The sequence below is a fragment of the Panthera onca genome, chromosome B1, assembly GCF_046562875.1.
Source record: "Panthera onca isolate mPanOnc1 chromosome B1, mPanOnc1 haplotype 2, whole genome shotgun sequence".
Classification (NCBI taxonomy): Eukaryota; Metazoa; Chordata; class Mammalia; order Carnivora; family Felidae; genus Panthera; species Panthera onca.
This window is the reverse complement of record NC_138342.1, coordinates 159,318,576-159,339,873: the sequence shown is the minus strand read 5'-3', so window position 1 is coordinate 159,339,873 and position 21,298 is coordinate 159,318,576. Positions and strand designations below refer to the sequence as shown.

Here is a 21,298-nt window from a genome sequence, read left to right as displayed (position 1 = left end):
TAAGCCAAAATCAAGAGTTGGACGCTTAACTAACTGAGCCACTCAGACACTCCTAATCATACTCATTTTATTTTTTTTTTAATGTTTACTTATTTATTTTGAAGGGGGGTGGGCAGAGAGAGAGGAAGAGAGAGAGAATTGCAAGCAGGCTCTTTGCTATCAGCACAGAGCCCAATGCAGGGCTCGATGTCATGGCTTGTGAGATCATGACCCGCGCCAATGTCAAAAGTCCGATGCTTAGCTGACTGAGCCCCATAATCATACTCATTTTAAATCTCCTGTCTGATAATTACATCTGAGTTTTGTTCTAATTCTTGCTTTGTCTCTTTAAATAGTGTTATTTCTTGCCGTTTAGCATGCTTTTTGTTTTGCTTTGTTTTTATAATGGGATATGATGTATTAAGTAGTAACAACTAAAGTAAATAGATGTGAGTGTGAGGCTTTATGTTAATCTGGCTAGCAGTTGCACTATGTTTAATACTCTCTGTGGCTGAAGTTCCCAGAGGCTTCAAATTCCTCTCTAGCGTCCTTGCTTTTGTCTCATCTGTCTTTGGGTTTCTCTAAGACCTGTTTCTTGCATAGTCTGCCCTTTGCAACATTTTCAACTATAATCCACTGTCATTATAGCTGAGACCTGTTGGTGTGGTAGTAATGTACAGGAGAGGGGAAGATTACATAATTTTGTGATTAAATCTGTTTTTAGTAGTCCTGTGATCTTCACAAGTGTATCTTAGCTCCACCCTGCTCCCCACACGTGAGAAAGAAGGCTATGCAGGGCTCAAGTGGGAGAAATGCCATTCCCTGACCTGAGGCAGGCACTGGTAAAACCTTTTCCCCTAGGGAGTAAGCCTGTGTTATGGTGAACCCCGGGGGTGTATTTCACTACAGTTACTCTTCCCTTTCTGCTGTCGGAGTTGTGGAAGTGTTTTTTTCTGGCTCTTTACTGTGAGAATTTGGTAGAGTTCCTGAAGGTAAAACCCCCAAAAGTGTGGATGTTCCTATAAATGTGCAGCCCCCAGGAGTTTCTCACTCTTCACCTAATCCACACTCAACATCTGTCAATTCATCAAAATTACCATTTAAGCTCACACCAGTGTCTGGGTCCATTGGGTCTCTCCCCAGGTAGGTGTATCTCTGCCGTGACTCTCCAGATTTCAGGGTGATGGTTTGTCCTGTAAACCTCAGCTCTCGGATGGGTGAAGAAAAGTCTTTAATTTTCAGTTTGAATAGTTTTAGTTTTCCTGTTGTAAGGACAGGAGTGATGACTTCCAAGCTCTTTACATGTTGGAGCTAAAACTGGAAATTTGGCAATGGCTTTCCTTCTTCTCCATAATGCAAGTTTCAGAGGCTGGTTCTTCCAGGTCACAGAACCAGCTCAGTTTTCAAATATGGTTCATATCTTAGCACATCCCATCTACCTGTTTAATCTGAGAACTCCCTCTTCAGTAATTAAATATACTTTCTTCATGGGTCATTATGGTGTGATTTATGACATGTGTGTAATTGTCAGAATTACTGTGGGTAATTAAAATATGAAGTGAATGCTGCCAGAGGCTTCAGTCACTCTCAGTGCCCTCATTAAAAATCAGGAGCTGACCAAATTATAAATAGACTGGTTTGCACAAGTTCCAGGCAAAACCTAATTATGAAACTTATCCTTATTCTATCAGAACTCACTCCATTAGTCATGCAAATTCTGAAAATGATTAAGTTATTTTATGTGCCGGAATTGTGGAATTAATAATAAAGAGGTGAGTAGCAGTAATTAGACATTACTATGAAACTTTATTATGTCAGGTCACTCTGGGTCATACTGTCTCTGTTCCTGACCCCACATCCAATACAACACAATACACACACACACACACACACACACACACACACACACACAATCTTTGAAATAGTTTAGAAAATGGCTTAATATTTAATAGTTTTAGTGGATTTATAAGAACTTTTTAAAATGGGAGCCAAAACAAAGAAGGATTTGTAAACTCTGCATGAGGTATTATCTTGGAGTTGGTCAAAGAAAGAGATTTAATAAGTATCATCAGGGGAATCCTTTCTCTCTACAAAAGGCAAAATACCACAAGGAGAAATCAGTTACTATGAGGATGTTTCAAGATATGGGAGCTGGACCAGGAGCAAGTGATAACTTAAAGCTTAAAGGACCTTTAGATGACCATGTCTACCTCCTTTCTAATTTGCAGACAGGGGACTTAGCCTAGAGACATCGTGTGGTTGCCAGTGAACAAGAGAGTCAGGTTTGAGCTTAGTGTCATGCTTCTTTTCTCTAAAGTGCGGGAGGACACAGACTGATGGGGAAATTGGTGAGCATCAGTTTTCTCATCACGGGACTGGGTGAAAGAACACTGAAGGCAGGTCCATACTAAGTTTCCAGAGTATGTAAAAGGTCATCTACTGGTGGTTTAGTTTGGTGAATCATAGTCTCATCTGAGACAGTCTATTACTATATAGAAACAGAGATATCAAGATGCTTACTCAGAAGAGCCTGAGAACTTTGATGATTCAATCGACACATGTCTGGGAAAGCAAAAGTAAATAAAATTTAAAAGGTAAAAGAAAAAGAAAAGAAGGGAGGAATAGGAAAAGGAAAGAAGGGAAGGTGGGAGATGAAAAAAGAAGAAAAAAAGAAAAGCACACTTCAGAGACAGATCTAAGATTCAAGAGTTACACATTTACATATCAGTTAGATTGTAGGGCCTTCAGCATTGCCAATCAGCTGGACTGGGGATGGGGCTTATGCAAATGTTCCTTTGTGGAGACAAAGGGGAAAATAGAGACTGTGGGTGAGGAAGAGAGAGGGGTAGTGGGAGGGAAGGAGAGAGGCTCATTTCTAACAGGAGTACATAAATTCAACTCTGCATAACTGACTGCCTTTATAAACTCAGTAGCTATTTGAAATTTACCCTTTGGTACTCTCTCCTTGGGTTAGGGGCAGAAAACTTTCTGAGATCTCAAGTGAAAGGCAGCAAAGCTGTGAACTTTGACCTGAAGCAGTTCCTCCCTCAGCCCCTGGTGGTTTTGGGTACGCAAGGCAAATGGCAACAATGACACGGATGTATCCAGATGGCATCTTCACACAAATGTGACAAATAAGCAAAGGTGGAAGGTCCTTGGGAAGGTGACAAAGAGGAAGAGATGGGGGACAAGAGGGCCAGTGGTACCACATGAGAGAATGGGTCTGGTCTTGGGGAAGGGGCTGCCGAAGCTCACATTAGGTGTCTACAAGTCACCTACTGTAAATTTTAAGAGAGAATGGAGGGAGATCTGACATTAAGGGATCTGGGGATGGAGAGATGAGTGAGCATGACTGACAAACTCAGGAAAATGTAGAGCTTTATCAGAGAGAAGGTAAGGGTCTTGCTGACAGGTGTTGGAGCCAATCAATTGTGTGTGTGTGTGGGGGGGGGGTGGGTGTGTGTTGTATGATTTGACTTCACAGCAACACCATGAGGTAAATAGTAAAAATATTCTCATCCACTTTTTATGATGATGAGAAATTAGGCGACTCACTCACAGTTAAGCTGTGAGTGTCTTAAGCTAAGACGTTAAGCAACAACTTGGATTCCCAACACCTGGACTCCGTGTCTATTACATGCTCCTCTACAACATGCCGGTACTTGACAGAACTGATGTGGTGGTAAGTAGGGAAGTGAGAAAAATTAACACGTACTTCCCCCCACTGCTTGGCTTTTTAGCGGGTTGTTTTTTTCTCTTGTCTCCAAGGGTGGCAAGGCCTCAGGACTCTGCAGAGGGGCTCATGTGACAATTAGGCAGCTGCCTGGTCCCATCAGAGAGGGACAGCTAAAAACTCCCAAGGGCACACCTTGCCTCACGGTGTCCAAGGCCTTCGAGACCTCTGTTCCTGCATCCTCCATCAGCGGCCGAAAACCCCCTTGGGGAGACTTTCATCTCTTTTATATGAGTTCCAAGGGCCCTGCTGAACAATTCAGACTGCACGGAATCCTTTGAATCCTTTGTGCACCCCACAGGATGCTCGCATATTTGTCACTCGCTCAAAGAACAGTAAATCCTTCCAATGCGTCTTCTTGTTCTGTGTGTTTGTGTGTGTGTTTCAAGTTTCTCAGCTTTTTAGGGTAAGAGTATGACACATTCACCTCCAAACATGGAAGTGTCTCAGCGAGAGGCACTCTGAGAAAATGCATTTGAAAATGGCATTTGTTGGCTTGCTGGAGCCAAATACGGCCACCTCATCTCTTGCTTGAAACCCAAACAGGGTGACTGCCAGTCAGGGATTCCAACCAGCTGGTGGAATTGGCCTGCACAATCTGACAAAAGGGATCCCTTTTCCTCAACAGCAGCTTCTCCACCTCTTTCTCTCCCCTTTTTGCTCGAGAACGCACAGTTTTGCACTTGTCCTTCATACAAATAACTGGAGGGTGGGAATTATTCAGAAAGCTCATGTTCGACACCCCATCTGTTCATTTCTGACAGCAATATATAATGTAAGGCTATAAAAACTTGAAAAATAATGCAACATAAAAAGGGATTGACTCAGCTCCAAGAGGCCATAAATGGTAACAAATACCACTGGATGATTTATTTCATGCTGTAATCTTTACAGTAAGTCATCTTTCAGACATTTCCTTGTGACAGGTTTTAATAATATTAATGCCCAGAGCAATCCAAATCATCGCCAATAGACGTATTTATCAAGCTGCCAATCCGAGTAAATGAAATTCTATAAGCAATAATGTAACATGTTTAAAGGAAGCTAATAAAACAAGTCAGCAGAGAAATATTACTTCAAAGTATTCTCTCCCTCTAATCCAGTCCTGTATGTTATACAGCCAACATGCAAATCTTTCCATACTTGATTTATTGCTCCAAAAATACCAATGACCTTTTCCCCAAGCTTCTGTATATTCACTCTCACACATTCATAAAGCCTGCCGTGCATCCTGCCAGAGTTGCTGAACACTGGAGTGCTTAGCATTTATTGTTATGTTTGTCTTGCTTTTTACGCAGGTACTTGATTGGCAGCTGCAGTGGATAACATCTAAGTTTCCAAGCCTTATTAAAATGTAACAAATATCCAAGCCATAAACCGATCTTTGCAGGACCCATTCTAGGCAGGCCGTCCAGAATACTTGAGAAAGTGACTTGAGCAAAGTCCCGATGGTTCACTAGTTGCCAGGTAAATTTCACATGAGGGGAAAGCCAACCTGTGTTTTCCTTCAATCAGGTTTGCTTCGTTTTGCATTAATTATTTGTTATTCATGCAGATCACAGTACGCCAGCTGTTAAAGCATTTGGCATTTCAAATGCAGCTCAAGATCTGCTTCCTGCAGGAAGCCTTCCTTATTAATTTCACTCATTTTCTGATCTCTAGCGCAATAACTTCTGCTAATTAATGAGTCCATAAAAGTATAATGCACCTCAAAAGCACTCACCAAATAGTAGATGGAAATACAAAGTGTATCCATTTATTTGATCCATTCTACAATGGACTGATACATCCTTTTCCCTTGCATATCACACATATGCTCCTTGGGGATAGATTTTTTTTTTTTTTATTGTTTAATGGGCATCACAAGTGTTCACCATGACACCGTGTACCCTGTAGGGGCACGGAATTATACATATTTATATCTATATCTATGTCTATTATAGATCGTCTATTGACATGATATTGGTTAAATGTGTTTACTTACGATGATTATGGTTCCTATGTTTATATGGAGTAGATAATGGGAGTAGATCCCATTATCTGCACTTCCCTACTTCTTTGAGAACTGCCTCATCCCCCACAAGTGGCCATGTTTGTTCCTGATGACTCTACTTCCTGGACATGATTGGGCAAGTCAGGAAACCTAATTTGAGCTGAGCAAATCACACCCTCTCTTCCTATCATCAGAAACTGGGATACTGGGAATCTTGTGACCTAGTTTATAATATCAGAACTGGGATGCGGCTTGAGGACAGGAGTAGCCAGATTCTGCAGAACAGGGATACAGAAGGCTTCTGTGCAGAGAATGAAGCCCACTACCCATTGGGGGTGCAGCTGGACAGCACTGGCGCAGGGCACACAGGTTCCAACTTATTGGCTCCAGTCTCAATGGAAAACATGCAGTGCTTTCTCCCTTATAGTTTTGCTGTTCTGTGATTCCTTATTAGGTATTCTTTTTGTCTTTCTTTAGTTTAAAATAATTTCTGTTATTTGCAAGTGATTGGACACTAATTACAATGTTTATTTTTCACTGATTCAGCTTTATAAAAGACCACATGAGAGACACACTTTGGTTTGAAAGGACTTCATTCCTTGTAATGGGAAGCCACATTTTTATTGGATATGAATCAAATACAAAGCCCTTTGTAGCTTGGTAATCCAGAGTATTTTGACTTGAGTTTTGGAGTGCCCTTAGAACAGAGTGAGATTTTATCAGACAAATATGAGAAGGGAATCACATTCTAGGAATATGCACAGGTCCACAGCAGGAAAAGGAGAATGGTGCATATTTGGAGAAGTGGGAAAATATAATACTGTTTGAGCCCAAAGGAGTTTTCTGAGAGGCAGGGACCTTAGGATGAAGGGTATTATTAAGGATTCTGATCTCATTCCTAAAGGTATTGACAAACCACTGAAAGGAAACAGTACTGCAAAATTTTCATGTTTGATACCTCATTCTAAGTGCAATAGAGGAATGGATGAGGAAGGACAAGGGAAATGGAAGGAGACAGGGTGAACCAACATTTTCACCAGTGGTCCAGGGAAAGAAGATGGTGGCTTGGGCTGGGATGAGGATTGGAGATGGAAAGGGTGGAGAGACTTAAAATATTTTTAGGAGTTAAACAGAAAATGAGACAAATGATTGACTCCAGGACAGAAACCTATCTCCCAACTTCCTGACCTGTTCCTCTTACCTCTCACCAGGGTTGCCAGCCCAGACGTTGGCTACTGATAGATCTAGATCGGTTTACTGTTGGTTTTACTGTTTGTTTTGCCTTTGTTTTTGCCTACCTTAGAGTGTGTTCCTGAGTGCAGTGAATAGACGCAGGTTATAAATCAGGCACTTGGGGAAAGTATTAATTTTAGAATTGTTTGCCCATTTGGTACAGTGAAATTGGTTCCAGAATTGTTACTTTTACTCCTTCTCCAATTCTTATTACTTCTTTTCAACTTCAGTGCTCCCGTCAATGATGTCTTGCCTTGTACACTGTGATTCTCAGAGTGAAAACAAGCCAGCCAGGGGTGGTATGAGAGTCACGGGTTGGGATACAGTTTGAAGAGCCTCCCATCCCCTGAAAATTTCATTCTGTGCCCACATACATACAGCCACACTCCTGGGAATCACTGTTTTTATCTCTTCTCTCATCTTCTGTTATTTCCAGGCTTAGAAAAACATTACGATGAGATCCAGTGGTTAAAACAGTAAGATGAGGAAGAGTAAAGGGCGAGTACAAGAAGGAAAAAGAGCTGGTGACAGATGCCCAGATCTGGAGGTGGACCTGAGAATATCTGGCTAAAGAGTGAGAGACTGATGGGTTAGGAAAGGTGTTCCTTTACTTCTAGTGTCCTAACAAGGGAAATGTTCCAAGTGGGCAGGTAGGCTATGAAAGTCCCTCTGGAAGGAGGAATATAATCAGGGATGACAGAGATAATCTACTTATGTGGATTGTAAAAACGTTTCTCATGTGCTCTTCCTCCTGGTCCCAAATAACCTTTAAGATTTAGAGCCACCTGACATAGGCCCGTGACTTTGAAAAACAGATGAATGTAAACTCACCTAAGATGGTTTTTGCCTGTTTTGTTGAATAATATGTTCACCTTTCCCTCCTATAAATTAACTGTTTAAAAAAAAAAAAGACAGCTAGAATCCATATAAAGAGGTCAGAAACTTTTGCCATTGGGTTCATTGATTTTTTTTTTCCCTACCTCAGAGTTTGTTCCTGGGTGAGCTTAAGGGATGCAGATGAAAATCAATGGCTTGGGGTGGGGTGTGGGTGCTGAGAGTTGTTCCTGGAAGACTGAACTCATAGGCCAAGCAGATACTTGACCTGACTCTACAAATCCTTCCCAGTTATCTTCTCCCTCTGAGCCATCTCTAAGTATCTTAAAACTGGTTTCTGGTGTTGATCCACAAAATGGATTTCTCAAGGATTAAAACAGAAACAAAGTGAGAAAAAAAGGAAACATATCACCCACCGTCCTGGCAGCTCAATACCTACATGGTGAGCAAAAACTGAAATCAGGGACATTTAATTTAGAAAGGCCCAAGAATATTTGGACCTACCCTACAAACAGTGGAAAGCCAGGCACTAGGCTTGGCTGACTGTAAAATATCACAGACTATTTCACTGGCAGCAAATCTAGCTAATCAGTATGAAAATGCTTTTCATGAAATATTATTTTAAACACTGGAAATATTAATGTGTTCTTACCTGTGGTAAATGCAAATATAAAAGTCTTAAACATAATAATCATATCAATCAATCAATAAAGACCGTGAACATTTTTATGTTGTTAGACCATCTACATTGTTCTCAGTTACTAAGACATACCTATGGTTTGAGATGCTACCCTAAATCAAAGTCTGTAACATCTGCCACTCCCCATTTCTGGCTTCTCTAGATCTTCCTGTAAATATGTACACATGTAATGTATGTATACATAGGTGTGTATGAAGTATAAATGTATAAAGTAAATCATATGTATATATATATGCACAGACATATGTGATTTACTTTATTGATTGATTCTCATATAGCCAACCCCAGAATCTTCCCCCAAAGAGTAGTTTATCCACAATGTAGGCACAAGCAATTCTAAAAAATATGTATTAAAAATTTCTTCCATTATCTAAACTGAACATTTTACTGGAAGTTTGAGACTGAAAATGGCAGCTTCTCTCATACTTATAAATTGCTTTATGATTTTTTTTAACCAGCTTTTCCCCACTGGTACCTTAAACACAGATGAGATAAAATAATACCTACACTTCATTATGAGGAAACCAGAAAGCAGAGAGGCAGCAGCCTGTATGGGTTGAAAACAGCCTCCAGGCGAGGGCTAAGCCTTGCCTGATGGACAGAGGCTCCTGAGGCAGAGAAGGCCCAGCCGCCCAGCCTGTCAAGGGCCAGCCTAGCACCCTATGCCATCTCGTCTGAGGGCGGAGCTGTGTTCCCAACATGATCCTGGGAGTGGAGGAAACTCTGGGTTTTACAATAAACATAAGGGGTTGTTTCTTGTCTTTACTAAAGGGTTCTCCACAGAAGTATGTATAATAATCTATTCATTTAGAACATAAAACAGAATAACATTTAGGGGGAAAAAAAGTATGTGATTTCCACATGTTTTAAGCAATACGACTATTGCTTAAAGACAGATGGGCTTATAAATAAAAACAAGAATGGTGGCTACTCGGCTTTTCTCGGGGCTTTGAGAACGGAGTGGGTTTTCAAGGAGCCAAGTTATTTAGTTTACGTTTTAGCATTATCTGCAGCGATATTTCAGAGTGAAATAAGTAAAATATCTGTTCCTTTTCACTTGGCAGCAGCAAAGATCTCAGGGAAAAAAAATAAATAAGAAATATGCAATCCCCACGGTGTAATCCCAGGGTATGGAAACTCACTTCTCTTAAATACCTCCCTCTGGCATAATTGACTTTTCATATGCATTTTAATAATGGCATTTCAGCAGGTTGCAAGGGAATTTTTTTTTCTTCTGTTGTTGTTGTAAATTATGGTTTAGAAAAAAAGTGTTATAAATCTAATTACATTTTCACTTATATTAACAAGTCAGCACAATCTTCCAGCATGTTTACCAAGCAATTCCAATATTTACAGCTGACCTAATTGGTTGTGGGGTAGAAGCAATGAACAGTATTTTATTGTCCTGAGAGCTGCGCATGTGCTGAAGACAGCTGCTGAGGCCTACGGCTACCCAGCAACCCTGAAGTTTTGCCTGCCTCGTGTTTGCTTTGCCATAGTTGTCAATTAGCTGAACAGAACAGGATGCGGGGAGGGAAAGGGAAGTGGGTCTCAGTGTAGGGAGAGGAGGAGTTTGGTAAAGATGCCTTTTTTCAATCCTCTCTTGACAAGAAAGATTTTCCAATTATTTGGGGACTGTTACAGACTCAAAATGAAACTGTTGTTGGCAAGTTTGGGTGAAAAGTTATAAATAACTGCATTAAAGTCAACGATGTGTTAGGTAAACATCTTTGACACTTGCGGAGTTGAGGACAATCATGGCCCCGCCCTTGACTTTCACTGTCTAAGCCACCGTGGTCTTTAGGAGCCCAGCACGGGACTAACATAGGCTGGAACTCTTATAGTCTTAGGTCTTTGGGGAAAGGGTTAAAAAAAGTAATTGTTCCACCTAGGCAAAGACCATATTGCTTCATGGGGAGACAGGGACTGGGGCTTCCTCTGTTACTAAAGGTGAGTTCTGCAGCAGCTTTATCACCCCTCAGATTTAAATTGAAATGACATTTATCTCTAACTCCTCTGTCTTTCCTACTCATACAACTGGTGGTAACACAAATGAAGAATGCTAATAAGTTTTTAGCAGAAAGCTGCTTTGAGGTGAGTCTCCAGTATGTGGGTTCAATTATTCTGTGGGACAGTCATGTCTCCTGTGTCCTGATAATTGCTAACATTTATTGAGTGTTTTACTCTTGCCTAGGAACCTGGCCAAGAATCTTACACTTAGTCTTCTCATCAGCTCTGTGAGGTCGGTGCCACCTGTTTGACAGAAGAGGGGTCTGAGCCACAGTTCAGTAAGTGCCTTGCTCATGATCACAGAGCGTAGGAAATCACAGAGCTGAAGTCTCATTCTTGACAGTCCACTTCTGGCATGCCCACCTTACCCACGGGTCTGGTGGACTCCTGCTTTATCACTCCTGCTGCAACCTAAAAACTAAAATGCCATAGCACACAATAGGCTTTGATGCGTGATTTTAGATATACCTGAAAGGCCCTTATTGAAGGTCACCTAAAAACATATGTCCCCTTCTGGTTGATGCCTGAAATTCCCTAGTTAGGGAGATTTTCTTAGCTGAAATCCCTGATCCCTGATGGAAAAAAAAAATCTACCTCTGGAAGGGCTAATATTTTTTTGAAAGTGATGTTTGGTTCAAATAGCAGATGTTGATGGGGATAGTAAGTACCTGGGAAATACAAATCCCAGAAAAGGATGGTGGTGAGTGTCAAGCAGAGAGCAAAGAATCCTGAATAAAAAGTCTGTAACCAGGGAGCCTGGGTGGCTCAGTCATTGAGCGTCTGACTTCGGCTCAGGTCGTGATCTAGTGATTTGTGGGTTCAAACCCCATGATGGGCTCTGTGCTGACAGCTCAGAGCCTGGAGCCTGCTTTGGATTCTGTGTCTCCCTCTCTCTCTGCCCCTTCCCCACTCATGTTCTCTCTTTCTCAAAAATAAACATTAAAAATTTTTTTAAAAAGTCTGTGACAATTTTTCCTAGAAACTATGTAAGTCACGTCTCTAGTCTTTGAATAGAGTTTTATACAGAAAACTAAGCTTCCCATAATCTTCACCTTGTGTTGTTGGGTTGGTCTTTTATATACGCCCTTAAACAAACAAGGTCTCATCTCTGTCTTTTAAGAGATTATAAATGACAAGAATGAAAACATGTAAAAACTACTTAATGCAAATAAATATATACACTCCATAAATGATCAGCTGTCCACTGTAATTTTTATTTGCATATTAACAAAGCTGCTTCCTTATCTTCCTACCCAGCTACATTGATGGAAAGTTCCATACCCTCAAGTCCTAGAAGAATTTGACTTCATTTTTCTTAAGACCTGTCTACAGGTAACAGAAAGGTTGAAAAAAGGCCTTTGTCCCTCCTTTATTACAGCCTCCTAAGCTAGTCATATAGGGCAAAGAAGACAGGAATAATGGAAGGAATATGCTGAATTTTCCATGGTATTCCGCTGACATTTTTACAATGTTTATTTATTTTGAGAGACAGAAAGAGAGAGAGAATGAGCAGGGGAGGGGCAGAGAGAGAGAGGGTGAGAACCCCAAGCAGGTTATGTGCTGTCAGTGCAGAGCCCAACACAGGGCTCAGTTTCACAAACCGAGAGATCATGACCTGAGCTGAAATCAAGAGGTGTATGCTTAACTGACTGAGCCACCCACGCAACCCTATTTTTAAATAATAGCAACAAAATATTGTTTGATAATCTGAATAGTTCATTTATTTAATGAATACCTAATGAATTACTCATATATATATATATACATACACATACATATATGTACATATATATACACATGTATATATGCATATATATACACACATATATACATATACATATACTTACATATATATATATATATATATATATATATATATATATATATATACACTTTTATAGTATTTTTGCTAGAGTTGTAGCACTTTGATTCTCAGAAATCCAATTTTTGGCTATAGGTACAAGGTAAGAACTAGAAGTTCTTTCCAAATTCTTATTCTTCTATTTACTAGCACCCTAACTCTTTCATTTATCTTTGGAATTCAGGCCCATTGTGCTTAAAAATATCATTTCTACCTGTGTAGGTGTATGTCTATCTTTATCCCTATCCCCATACCTATCTATACCCCTAATCATGCATGATGCATTTGTATTACCATTTTCCTTGTATTTTCTACTGAGACTCGATGAAGATACGTATTGTATTCACGACTGACACACGCCCCTGCTAGGGGTTCCGACATACTCAAATGCCATCAGTTGCAATGAGGAAGGCAACTTCAGAGGTTCTAGAATCTCCAAGAATGCAAACGTAAGTGCTATCTGGACTCAGAGAAAGGTAGATCAAATGCTGGCTTATACAGTATTAAGCACATGTGGATTTCTAGAACATGATTTGAAATCCTATAGTAAAGGCAAACTCAATATGCATATAGGAATGAAATAATCAAAGAACACTTTTGATTTACTAGTTATGGACTCCATTTTATTCAAATAAAGAAGTCTCTGATTATCTAGAGGGAAAGTCATTTCAAAAGCTTAATATGGAATGAAGAAAGAAAAGTACCCACTCCGGGCGCCTGGGTGGCTTAGTCGGCTAGGCTTCCAACTTCAGCTCAGGTTATGATCTCACAGTTTGTGAGTTCAAGCCCCGTATCTGGCTTGGCACTGGTGGAGCAGAGCCTGCTTGAGATTCTCTCTCTCTCTCTCTCTCTCTCTCTCTCTCTGCCCCTTCCCCACTTGTGTGCTCTCTCTTTCTCGAAAGAAAGAAAGAAAGAAAGAAAGAAAGAAAGAAAGAAAGAAAGATATCCTATCACTTAAAAAAAAAAAGTTCCTGTTCAGACAATCTTATATGCTTAGTTTCTATAGAAATCTCAGGATGTGGAGACAGAAGAACCATGTGTGGTGATTTATATCCAATATTCTGACTCTGGAAAGACCCTGAAAACTGGTCCTCGGTAGGAGTTCAGTCATCACTGAGGCTACAGGATGGTGCTTCTCTTGCCTGGAGAATCCGGGGCACAGAATTCAATTAGGTGTGTAGAACTGAGAATAAAACGGAAGGAAGGATCCAGCTTCCTTGCCTAATTCTGTGTCGGAGGGTAGGGTGAGGGTGCATAGTATCTGGAAGTGAGTGATCAGATGGGCAAATGTCTCAGGAGTCATCCCTGAGAATAATTTATACAAGGGCTGGGAGTGAGTGTGCCGAAGATAAACAATTTCTCCCAGTTAAATGGATTTCCCTATGTCCGTATGGATGATGTGCCTCTGATACTAACAAGCTTCTGGCCTGGCAGATGATATAATGGCAGTCCTTCTGGATGCTCTGTAATTTGCTCAGAAACTAAAGACTGCCATGAAATCAACTATTCTTGAAGGAGCTGAGAAACGGCCAAAGAGAGAGCTGGAATTGCCACGGAAAAAAGTGTTCCAGAGGGGGAACAGTGAGGTATGGGCAGATATGGACACGGTAAAGTGACTGTACCAGAGGAAGTTCCCATAGTACAGGTCTTCACTGAAAATCCTGATGATACACTCTGTTGAGCTGATGGGCTATGGATGGTGGGTGGTACACAGTGAATGAAATTGTGGAAGGTCTGGAACTTCACACCCTCTCTCCCTGAATGTGAAAGGAATTGGTTGCAAAGCATGAAAACCTAAGAGTCAGGGAAATAGTGGCAGAGGAGGATGGGGGAGCAGAACAACAACATGACCCATTTTACACTTGCTCAATTTAGGCTCTCCGTAAGAACTCAGCATGTTTTATCCCAATTATTTAGGTCCTAATAGTATCTCTATTTTGCAGATGAGGAAACTGAGCATAAAAGCTAAAGAGGATGGTGATCCAGGGTTCATGCCTGATATATGGACAATGCTCATGACCGATATCTGTGACACGCTTGACCTTTAAAGAGATAAGACTGGGTTGGATATTAAGAAAGAGAGAAAAAATGACATGCATGGTCTCCAGTCCTCTAAAAGCACATGGAGAGTATGAAGATGAAGTTGATACCATATTTACATATGATCTTAGTCACAAGTTTCACAAAGATATAGTGGGAAGGGAAATTATACAGGAAAGTTCAATATCTAGATTTCAATATAGTCTGTAGCAGTTGAATTAAAGCAGACCCAGAGGGAGGATTTCTAGGGAAGGGCTAATATACCCGAAGAAAACAAATCTTTTTTATAGGAAATGGTTTCTTATCCTGACCCAGGTCTATCATAAACTGCCTAGAAATTTCTGCTTCTTCTTGTTCATTTCATTAGGTATCTGTCAATATGTACTTGAGTTTATAAACACCTATTTTTAAAAATACTGAATGACTTAGTGTGGTTATTGTGTTACTGGTCAGTCACAACATGATATGAAATAATTGTATCTGAATCTTCTCTTTGTAATACCTCATCAAATCAGTTTTACTGAAGAAGTGAATTTTGATAGGAGAGGTAGAGTAAATAACTCAGTAAATAACTATGGAACAGTAAAATGGGTAGAACTCTCTCAAGCTCACCCAAAATAGGGTAGCCAATAAAGAAATTGGAAGTGAGGGCAAAGGGGATCCAGGAGCAGTTGAAATGTATTTTTATTTATCATAAACTTTTGCGTAAGTCTCACTGGATCACCATGGAAAGAAAGAGGAAATATTCATCTTCACTCTCTCATGTTACATGAATCCCTTGATTTAACGACACAGAACAGAAGTGAATAGAGGTAGTGTTTGTTTACTTACTCAACAAATACACATTTAACTACCATCTATTAAATAGACTTTTGTGTGCTCATCTGAGAACCTAACTGCTATTTATAACATTGCTTATTCTATGGGAAGAGAAAGACCCCAGGGACACAATGAAATATTGGACTATAACTTTTGTATAAGTTAGGGCTGTCTGTACTGCTTCAGTACTAAGAATAGAAGATGGTAGTTTCTCAACTTACTGGAAAACCCACCGGTGGGCTGAAGATTACATCTTTAAAAGCACCAAGCCATTGTCAGCAAAACTATCAATAATGTTATGCTGTTTGGGGTATGTGAATGTAATACTATTAACACATCAAAAATGGATCACAAATAGCACACACCACACATTTTACATTTTTCCCCCAATCATAACTACTTAACTCTATTAAGCCATCAAATTTATTTTACTACTTGTTGTTACACAGAAAGTATGTTTATCAATTTAATAGCTGGAGTTATCTTTGCCCTGAAAAAAAAAAAAAAAAAAAAAAAAGAAGAAAAAGAAAAAACTAAAACAAAACAAAAACACACCCTATTTTATAGTACTAAGTGGGAGCAGGATCTGTCATTGATCCTATTAACACTGTACTTAAATCAACTGAGCTAACCAACTCCATTGATGAAATATCACAGAAATGTACCCACAAATGGCACTTACGTATATAGAAGTATATATCACTGTCTAACCAGCAGGACTCTGATTATTTTTTTTAAAATATGTAGCTCGGGGCGCCTGGGTGGCTCAGTTGGTTGGGCAGTCCACTTCGGCTCAGGTCATGATCTCGCGGTCCGTGGGTTCGAGCCCCGCGTCAGGCTCTGTGCTGACAGCTCGGAGCCTGGAGCCTGTTTCAGATTCTGTGTCTCCCTCTCTCTGACCCTCCCCCGTTCATGCTCTGTCTCTCTCTGTCTCAAAAATAAATAAACGTTAAAAAAAAATTAAAATATGTAGCTCATGTGAACATATCTTGCTTTTCAATTAAGAGGTGCAGATGAATTAAGGATCATCTTTAAGAGATGATCTGGCTGGCTAACTTTCATGATCTCTGACCTTCTTTAGGAGCTTTTAAAGCATATTCAGGGATTTCCTGGCCAGATATAGGGCTGAAAGGCCCAATCTATGAATGGACCATGCCATCTAGACCAATTCTCCTTTTAGACGTCTGCTTTGAACAACTTCCTTATTTACCATAGACAGTGCAGGTATTTAAGACAATGGAAAACATACCAATAAGTGATTTTTTTGTAACTGACTAAAGAATAATGAGGAAAAGTCTGTGAAACTGAATGCCTACATTTACATTTAAGGATTTTCTATGGCTTTTTGTACCCATTACTTGCCAATCCTCTATTATCACAGAAGATGTGGAAAAGGATAAATAAGCACATAAGCATGGCTGAAGCACTTCATGTGTTATCCTCAATGTTGTCTTTAAAGTCTCAAAAGCAGTTTTTAAATGTGAATTATGTTTTTGTAACAATTGCGCATTAACATAAACAGAACATGGGGTGCCTGGGTGGCTCAGTTGGTTAAGCGACTGACTTCGGCTCAGGTCATGATCTTTTGATTCGTGAGTTTGAGCCCCACGTTGGGATCTGTGCTGACAGCTCAGAGCCTAGAGCCTGCTTTGGATTCTGTGTCTCCCTCTCTCTGTGCCCTCGTACTCTGTTTCCCTCTCTCTCTCAAAAATAAATAAACATTAAAAAAACCATAATCATCACGTATACACAAATACACAGATGCACAACACCAATAGCCAAGAAAGTATTCTTGAGAAATTTGAGATGTTCTTTCATACAACATGCTAGCACACATTCTCACCTCTGGTCAGGCTAGCTGGCACATGGAAGGCTCCGGGTTTCCCCCATGCCTTGCCCATGTCATGACCTTCACACAAGTTGAGATGCCCATTCTCTCCTACTTTTCCAAATCCCACCTGCCACAGGAAACTTTCTGGAACAATCCATCCACTCCTCACTGACCTCTTCTTCCTTTGCCCTCCTGCCCGAATTATCTATGTAGCACTTCAAGGAGTACTGCTTTATTTGAACTCTGATTTATGTTACATAAATTCAACTTGTTTACCCAACTAGATTGCATGGGGGTTGAAACATCATTTCTGTATCTCCAAACACATCAAGCAGAGTGCCTACTTAGCACATAGAGGCACTTAATAAATCCCTATTTACCAACCATTTAAAAAAGAAACCTGAAAACCTCAATTATAGTGAATAGCTGTTTTGTTGTCATTAAGAGTGTGAATTCCCGAAATTCCATAGCACTTTCCTCCACACAAAGTTCTTAATCCTTTCCCACAGATTATCTCAGTTTCCTAAAATACTGAAATAGAAGGCAAGGAAGGGCAGAAGCTATAATTCCTAGGCCTGTTATATTCCTCTTGGAAAATGTGGAAAATGCGCACACGAAGAGGTGGCACCTTTGGTGGCTCAGACGGTGACACCTGCCTCACCTGTGGGAGTGGTAGGGTGAAAACCTCTGTTAACCAGACCCAGCTCTCCAGAATCCCCAGTTAAACAGAAGCACGGTTCTTCATATATTAAAAGAAGGAGGTGAGTGGGGCACCTGGGTGGCTCAGTCGGTTAAGCGTCCAACTTCGGCTCAGGTCATGATCTCAGGGTCTGTGAGTTGGAGCCCCGCATCGGGCTCTGTGCTGACAGCTCAGAGCCTGGAGCCTGCTTCAGATTCTGTGTCTCCCTCTCTCTCTGACCCTCCCCCGTTCATGCTCTGTATCTCTCTGTCTCAAAAATAAATAAACATTAAAAATATATATATATAAAAAAAGGAGGTGAGTTATTTAAAATAACAAGATCAAGGATTTTATTTAAAAATCTACATCCTTGATAGGTTATACACTTACTACATATGCAGCCCAATTTTGTGCACCTTCCCAGGTATAGCACTTGATAATCACAATAAGGAATATCTGATGAGTACTTGCTGTCAGCCAAGAATCAAAGAGCTTTAAATAACTAATCTCATTCAATTGTTACAAAACACGAAGTGTTTATGACTATCATACTCATTTAATATAGCAAAACTGAGATAACTAGACAGCCTTTGAACTTAACCCTAACCCTACCCCACACCCACATTATGTAATGCCAGTACATATTGACCACACTCTACTGTTAATACAGTATCTACCTGCAGATAATCACAATTCTCAATCATTAAAAATTTTTCCTAGTATAGTATAGGTACTAAATTGAAATGTTGCCAACATATTACAAAACTATTCACAATGAACTTTGAAGCAAGAACTTTTAGATTAACCTTCTATTTAAAAAAATTTATTTCTTTATAAGACAGGGAGAGAGACAGAGTGCAAGCAGGGGAGGGGCAGAAAGAGAGGGAGACACAGAATCCGCAGCAAGCTCCCGGCTCTGAGCTGCCAGCACAGAGCCCAACATTGGGCCTAAACTCACAGACTGCGAGATCATGACCTGAACTAAAGTTGGACGCTTAACTGACTGAGCCACCCAGGTGCTCCATCAACCCTCTATTTAAAATCAACTGAACAGATCACCCTCCACTGCCAACCCTGCATTCTTGTTAATCAAGATTTTAATGCACTAAAGAACTGCAGGGAAAAAGAGAGGGGGAGAAAGAATTTCTTGACCCTATTTTGCCGATCCAAAAACAAAAGCAACCTCATCATCAGTTTGTTGGAAATAGGGGATGGATTAATACTAGAAATTGGGAATAATTGAAATTTCACCCCAGTCCACCTGTCTAGGGTACCTGATCTGAGAGAACACTGGGCAATGACCTTTGGTTGTCACAAGTATAAATTTCTCTGAGCGATGTTGCAAGGAGGTATATTTGTTTAGCTTAATGATATTGGGAGAAGCAGAGATGAATTCATGTAGGTGGGGAACAATTCCACTGGCCACTATCAGGGCTGATAAAACCAATATTCTGGTTTACATCACATTGGTATTGCCCAAGGATCTTCGGAAAACGAGAGGGAATCGGTTCTCTGAGGCTCTTACCTGGTGGCGAAGCTCACGTTGCTCATCAGGTTTGCCTGTCCGAATGGCAAATCATCACTCTGTGTAGAATCAGAGAATTCCCTCATGCTGCATCTCTTTACCAGAAGTGTTGTCCCTGCAAGAGCGCAGCAATCTTAATGAGCCAGTCTGTCTTTCTGCAAGGCATTTTTGAACCACTGCTACTGCCTGAGACAGTGGGCCCCCGACTAGGGAGAGGGTAGAGATCCTTAGCCACAGACTAATTCTAAGAGGATGGATTATAGAAATCTCTTCAATTTCCTTCTGCATGGTTAGAGAGTGGGTAGAAAATGATTGTGAGGATTTCAATACCATATGGATGCCTAAAATAAGCACCTATTGAGTTGCTGCTCTACCTTTCTAAGACATCACTCTAGCTCACCCAAGTGTAGCATCCCAGGGAGCTTCCTGTTACAGACAGGGTCTACAGCCACTATGGGACTCCAAGAAAGGATCACTATGCAAGTCCCTTTTCCCTTCTGCAGATACTGCACAGGCTATAATTTATTCTCCTCAGATACTGCCTCCTTTGCTTTACTTTTCCTTCAAGGAAGGATTCCTTTATGATTAATTTCAGCTTTTGAAGAATCTTGATCTTGCATGGGCGAGGGCTCAAAATATTTGTGAATTTCCAATCTGGAAATAATACAAAGGGAAATCACTTTCTCACCTGCAAAATGGGAAGGATACTGGGACTTCAAAGGGTGACTGTGAAGATAAATGCAAGAAAGCTTGAAATTTAATAATGAAATGAGCTATTTGCAGCTGCTCTGAGATGGAAAAAAAAAACTGACATATGGACCATTACTTCTCCAGTGATGCCATTTTTATTCCAGAACCCAGATTCGACTTAGGAATTCTTTCAACACACTGGGCTAGGACATCATTATTGGTCAATCAGAATTGGCACTTAGTATTGTGATAAGAAATATCATTCTAAAGGATGCCTGGAAGTTACATGCTTCTCTTTCACTCTTCAAGGACCCTGCATTATCTGCTTGCCTGAACCAGACTGCTGGGTGATCAGAGATTGGGAACTGTCTGAGAAGAAGTTATCAAGGAGATGGACAAAGTCAAAGAGTAGTTATCACTGTTACTCTTCCTCCTTGCTTACCCAAGTGGAGAAAAGAAACACAACCTTTTTCTCCTGTGTCAATTTAAGAATTATCTGCGTACTCAGACTACTCAAAATGAGGAGTTCAATTAGAGCAAACCTTTAAACCCACATATCACCTGGTTTGGGACAATGGCCGACAGAAAGAGCCACAAAAACATCTTGGTATCCCTCTTCTTTTGATGTAATTCTTTCTGACCCATTCTAATCCATGGAAAATATCAATTGAGTGAAAACACACTTCTGGAAGAAGAGACACCGCCTTTGGATATGGGATTTGTCAGCTTCAATCAGCAGTAACTGCATCACACAGGTGTTCTAAGAGTCAAGTTTAAAATGAGACTGCTCCCTACCTGTAATCCCCAGATGCCTTCACTTACCTAGGGTGGGTTGATGGGGGTTTTCAGGTTCACTGGTGTTTCCTTATTTCCTGGTTACCTTTTGCCCTGGGGGGAATGGCTCAGGGACAGAACATCTGACGAAAATTCTGAGTGAGGATTGGTGTGTCAACTGTCAATCTTTAAAGGCTACCCACTGAGTACAGGTGATAGAAGCTGAACTATGGAATGCAAAAGGCAACATGCCCAAACTGGCTTAGAAATGCTGGAACATTCAGGAAGTCTCTGCTTTCTCAAAGCCTAACTTGGCAGCCAACATTTGCCAGGTATTAAAAAACGGTGGGAGGGGATAAGTGGGTGAGGTAAGTGCTATGTATGAACCCCTTGAAATTTTTGCTAAAACTTTGAATCTTCCCTTGCGTTATTTTTAACAAAATCTCTTCTGAAAACACATTAAATATCTGTATAATTTTGGAAACTTTCCCAGTTCTGGAAGTATGTGCATGTGGGGGTCTGAAAGAGAAGCCTGTATGGTGGCTGGCGACACCTCTGGCCTTGGGCTGCCTGCCTGAAAGTGAAAGGTTAACTGGC

General features: G+C 40.6%; 1 protein-coding gene across 2 annotated transcripts in view; it reads right to left on the bottom strand.

Moving 5' to 3' along the window:
* The window catches only part of KCNU1 (potassium calcium-activated channel subfamily U member 1), a 148,509-nt gene that overhangs the window by 51,676 nt on the left and 75,535 nt on the right, over positions 1–21,298 (bottom strand). For both annotated transcript variants that reach the window (XM_078445558.2, XM_078445557.2), the window contains one exon: positions 19,238–19,352. In XM_078445558.2, coding sequence (XP_078301684.2) covers positions 19,238–19,352 — 115 coding nt within the window. The remainder of the gene's footprint in view (positions 1–19,237; positions 19,353–21,298) is intronic.